Source organism: Gavialis gangeticus, unplaced genomic scaffold (genome assembly GCF_001723915.1).
Source record: "Gavialis gangeticus isolate Ggan-Ray unplaced genomic scaffold, GavGan_comp1, whole genome shotgun sequence".
Lineage (NCBI taxonomy): Eukaryota > Metazoa > Chordata > Crocodylia > Gavialidae > Gavialis > Gavialis gangeticus.
In genome coordinates this window covers 96126756-96131908 of record NW_017729022.1, presented here as the reverse complement: position 1 = coordinate 96131908, position 5153 = coordinate 96126756, and the positions used below count along the sequence as shown (strand labels likewise).

Genomic DNA, 5153 nt, shown 5'->3' with positions numbered 1-5153 from the left:
CACACACTATGCAGACCAAAAGAAATTAAACCAGAATCAGTTACCAATACCTGCACACCCAATATGCATACACGGATCACTAATTCATATATCATGCACACAGTGACATACATGTATATCGGTTCACATACATACCACTCACCTACACATACAGGTGAGTTCCTGACTTGGGTGTTGTGGTGTGTATGTATGTGCTTGGTGTACTTGGGATACCTGGGGGAAGGTTAAGGTAAGACAGAGTGAAAGTTTAGGGGGGTGAAAGTTGCCGGGACCAGGATTAGAACCAGTAAACTAGAGAGAGCTGGGCTAAGGAGCTGAGGCTTGGGGTTACTTTAATTTCAGTCTCCACCAGCAGTAACCTAAAGATACCAGTGCTGGGATTAGAACCAACAGACTGGAGGGAAGTTGGGATAATTTAAGGTTAATTGTTGTTAATTGAAAGCAGAAAGCCAGCAGAGCAAAGGAGCGATGCTGGGGAGAAGCCCGGAGGCTGGAGCTGAGCAAGGAGGCTACAGGGGAGCAGAGAGGTACGTGGAGAGAGGAAAACTAGGAGTGGGGCGGGGGTGGGGTGGAGAACACAGAGTGAAAGAGAAGGCAGAGAGATAGGGATTGGTAAGAGGTGGCAAGAGGCAAAAAGTGCAGGCTCACAGCCTCGCTCCCGCCAGAAAGCAACAGGCCTGCGAGCCTGCAGAAAAGGGACAGAGAGGAGGCAAAAAGTGGGAGGAACAGGGCTGAGAGCGGAGAGAGAGAGAGATAGAGACTGGAACTTAAGAAGGGGAAGGGACCGGGGCTCAGTAAAATGCAACCCAACTCGGGGTTACAAATGATAATAGTCTTATTGAAAAGGGGAGATGGTGACACAATATTTTATTGGTTCCTTTGCACGCAGACAGGCAGCAGGGGTTAAAGAGGCTTGGTGAAGGGTCTGGGAGTCCAGATTGGAGGAGGAAATATGTAGGTGATATCTACCTATCCCAGGCTGAAAGTGGGTCCTCGATGGCCAGTCAGGGTCTCCTTCAGCTTGGGGGGTCCAGAGGGGGGTCTCCGGCAGGGCCTTTGGGGTGGATAGGTGGTGTGATATGGAGCTGGTCTGGTCCAGATGGAAATAGCATTCCCAAGGAGTCGGTCTTCACTATCCCTTTTTGGGGCAGACTACCTCTGATCTCCTATGGGGAGGGCCTGTCCAGGCAATGTCAGTCCTGTTCCAGAGGGCTTCACGTGTTCTTACTGAGCATGTGCAGCCTTGGCACAATGGTGGGTTGCCTCATCTTTTGCTTCTTGAATGCTGAAGATGGTTCCAAGGGCTGGGCTGTTGGTCCAGGTATTGGTGTTGATGGTTCGGTCATTCAGAAGGAGCTATTTTTAGACCTCCTGCCATTGTCTCTCAAGCACCCTCATTCATCCCCATCCATTCAGGAACCAAGTTGCATAGGAGGGGTAGTATGAGTCATAGGTTACACAACTGGGCATGGGGATAAGATGGAGGCTTGACATTACAAGATGGAAAATTGACGTAACTTACGCTAACTTACATATATAGGCCTAAAACAGTAATCGCACAATATAAAAGCAGGACAAACATAATAATTATCCCTTATAGAACCGTGGATAGCTGTATCAAAATAGCAGGTCACTTATTTGCAGAGGGAAGAGAAAAATAAAACTTACTATGTACATCTTGGCTTGCTTATACTTATCTATAGAGGGAGAGACAAAGTCAGAAATTGTTGGGGAAGGGGAGGGAATGAATTTTAAAAGAAAAAAAAAAAGAAATACTGGGAGTTTTTCTACAGAAGAGAAGACTGAGGGGGTTTTGATAGCAGCCTTTACCTACTTGAAGGGGGTTCCAAAGAGGATGGAGCTGGACTGTTCTCAGTGGTGACATGGCAGAACAAGGAACAGTGGTCTCAAGTTGCAGCAGAGGAAGTTTAGGTTGAATATTAGGAAAAACTTTCTCACTAGGAGGGTGGTGAAGCACTGGAACAAGTTACCTAAAGAGGTGGTGGAATCTCCATCCATGGAAGTTTTTAAGTCCTGGCTAGACAGCCTTGTCTGGGATGCTATAATTGGGGATGGCCCTGCTTTGAGCAAGGGAGTGGACTAGATGACCTCCTGAGGTCCCTTCCAACCCTAATTTTCTATATTTCTATGATTAATCTTCCTTTCTCTCTAGAATTAAAAAAGAATAGTAAAAGTATTGTGAGGTGCTGTCATGTTCCATTCTTCAGAGTGTAGGTGTGGCCAGAGAATCATGTCTGTGCTACGTGATATTCTCCACCTTCAAATAGCAGACTTGTGATTCCTTGCATAGTTTTTTATGGAGACTTGATAGTGACTCAGTCTTGATATCCTTGTTAACCTAAGTCTAATGCCTTGTTACTGTGCAGATTTATGAGAAAAAGGTTAAGACATACTTAACTTGGTACCAAGTTAACTTGGTTTTTGAGGTTAAGTTTCCCAAAGAAAACTTTAAAAACCAAGGAATGACCATACCTGCCCCATAAAAAAGTTTTTGGTCCTGTATGGTTCTCTAAATGCCCTTTGTCTGCCAAAAAAAATATATATCAGTGCACCCGTAGCCAGTTGCATCAAAAAAAAGTAGTAAAAATTCTGTGATACCAGTTACTACAGTATAGTGATGTAAATGCACCAATTCTAGTCTGCTTGGCATTGTTGCCCAAAGTAGAGATTTTTAAAGCAGTTATGTTAGTTAATTTTTCAAAATGTCTGGCAGTGTATATATGTATTTTGATACCTACCCATGTTTGCTTTGTAGTATGTTGCATAGAGAGAGATGATGAGGACAGCCTTGTGCACTGCTGCTCCTCTCAGACAATTCAGCCAAGGTTTTTGGCAATTTGAGTGCTTCAGATTTAACAGATGCTTGAAACATCAGAGTACCTTCAGGCACCAACAGTGAGAGAGATGGCAAAGGATTTGTGCTAGATGAATAGATTGACAAAAGTCAAGAACCTCTGAATTTAAAACATTCCTGTGATTTGAAAGGGCAGATATGAATCCCAAATCCCAAAATGGAAAGGGGTTAAGTTATGATTCCATGCATGTACAGGACTACCCTTTTCTTTGGGCAGAATCTGATTCACAGGAGTCCGAGGGAATTTGAGATAGAGGAAGGTGTGATTGATGATTTCAGCAGATGTGGAATTGAGGTAGAGGCACTAGCATACAAAGAGAATTGTAGTGTGTAATGCAGGCAAACTTGTAGGCTTCTTTATAGGCAAAAAATAAAACTTTGATCAAGGATGGTATAATTAGAAGCAAGTGAAACTTCCAAATGTTAAGAGTCAGTAGAAGAGGGGATTAGTTTATGGTGGTGCAGTACTGGATGCACAGAAAATTCTTCTTTTGTCCATGATAAAATATACATACACATGAGTGTCTCATGTTTAGTAAGAAAAAATTCAGATAACGTAAAATCATTCTTTTCTTTTCTTCTTTCTTTTGCTAGAATTAAACAGGTTTTTGAATATTCCTCAGAAGGTTGTTGGTTTGTAATGCTTTATTTCATGGGGCTTCTCCCATGTAGCTGGGGAAATGTACTGTTGTTCATGTATATCAAAGTACAGAAGTACACATGTATGTTGGCAGTAGCCGAATACGCAAGTACCAAATCATTCACAATTGAGTTGCACTTTTTATTGCTGTAGCCATCAACATGAACATCTGGAATTCTTCAGAGTAAATCATATATTATACAAATATGCAGATTTTCTGGGAAATGAGCTTCTTAACATCATACGGCCATCCAAAAACCTGATGGAAGGTCGTTTGTTTTGTTGTTCTTTTTCTTTAGGGGTGAATGAGGTAGACTATAGCCTTTATCCCAGTAGGGAATTACAGGAGCAGTGGCTGAGATCTTACCTTGAAGCCTACAAGGAGTATAAAGGATTTGGCACAGATGTTACTGACAAGGAGGTTGAAGTGTTGTATGTTCAAGTAAATCAGTTTGCTTTGGTAAGTTTCTTTTGGGTTACTAATCTATACAATACCACACATTCTTCCTAGTTTACACGAGAGTACATTTGAGAGTTAAACTGAATACAGTAGCACCTGAATCATGTAGGTATGAGTGGTTTGCAGCTAACTTAGCAACTCAGTGAGAGCTAAATTTAAAGATCAGCTCACAGCTGTTTTTTGTTATGGCTTTTATCTTCAAAAGGTACTGCTTTTCCAATCAGCTGGAGCACCTCGTACAGTCCCTCACAACTGTTTCCTGTGGCTCTGCACACCAATCCCCTGGCTGATTTGCAAACTTGTCTTTGCTGAGGGCTCAGGAATCTAAATTTACGAAGAATTTGGGCTCTAATATACTTCTTCTGCAGTCTTTGTTTTTCCTTACTATAATGTATGGAGAAAACTGCAGTTCTCTTGCTATGCAGGTTTGACTTCCCCCAGACAACAGTGTCATCAAGTCAATCTGGCTGTAACACGTTTCTCCATCACAGGCAAGGGAAAGTAAGCCACATCTTTTGTCTTCATTGGCTAACAGAGAAAGCATTCAAGTAAGAGTCTCAGCATTCCTAAATCCTGGCTTTGATTAAATAGAAGAAATGCTATCTGGATTTGAACTGCTGTCAGGATTTGAACTGATACCCGTGTATATGCAATAATATATGTCTTGTTAGGTCTTACCCTAGATGAGTGCCCAAGTGTCAGAGTATTATGTTATATAACATGCAGAACAATAAATATTCACCAGCAGATGAAACTTGCTAAATAGTATGAAGACCTAACTTGGCAATACTGGACATTTGATTTCAGACTGCTAACAGCACAGTATTATTTTCTTCTATAAACAGATGTTCTGTACATTTGTCACAGACTTCCTGGGTCCAAAATTCTAAGGTAGAAGGTTACAGATTTTTTTTATGGGAGTGTGTAGCATAAATGTACATGGAACTAGGAAAGCAAAGTCCAAAATCACTATTCAGAGCATAGTTTCATAGATTTAGGGTGGGAAGGGACCTAGTAGATCTTCTAGCCCGACCCCCCGCCAGGGCGGGAGAACAACAAAACCCCAAAACAAAAACGGGACTCAAATGAGTCCAGCCAGGTAGGCATCCAGCCTCTTCTTAAAGACCCCCAGGGTAGGGGCCAGCACCACTTCCCTTGGAAGTTGGTTCCAGCTCCTA

General features: G+C 42.3%; 1 protein-coding gene and 1 long non-coding RNA gene across 3 annotated transcripts in view; both read left to right on the top strand.

Annotated features, from left to right (window-relative positions):
- The window catches only part of ETNK1 (ethanolamine kinase 1), a 49044-nt gene that overhangs the window by 39402 nt on the left and 4489 nt on the right, over positions 1-5153 (top strand). For both annotated transcript variants that reach the window (XM_019515647.1, XM_019515648.1), the window contains one exon: positions 3815-3975. In XM_019515647.1, coding sequence (XP_019371192.1) covers positions 3815-3975 — 161 coding nt within the window. The remainder of the gene's footprint in view (positions 1-3814; positions 3976-5153) is intronic.
- The window catches only part of LOC109296294, a 2864-nt gene continuing 1693 nt past the window's right edge, over positions 3983-5153 (top strand). The window contains exon 1 of the long non-coding RNA XR_002096948.1: positions 3983-4958. This is a non-coding gene — a long non-coding RNA (uncharacterized LOC109296294). The remainder of the gene's footprint in view (positions 4959-5153) is intronic.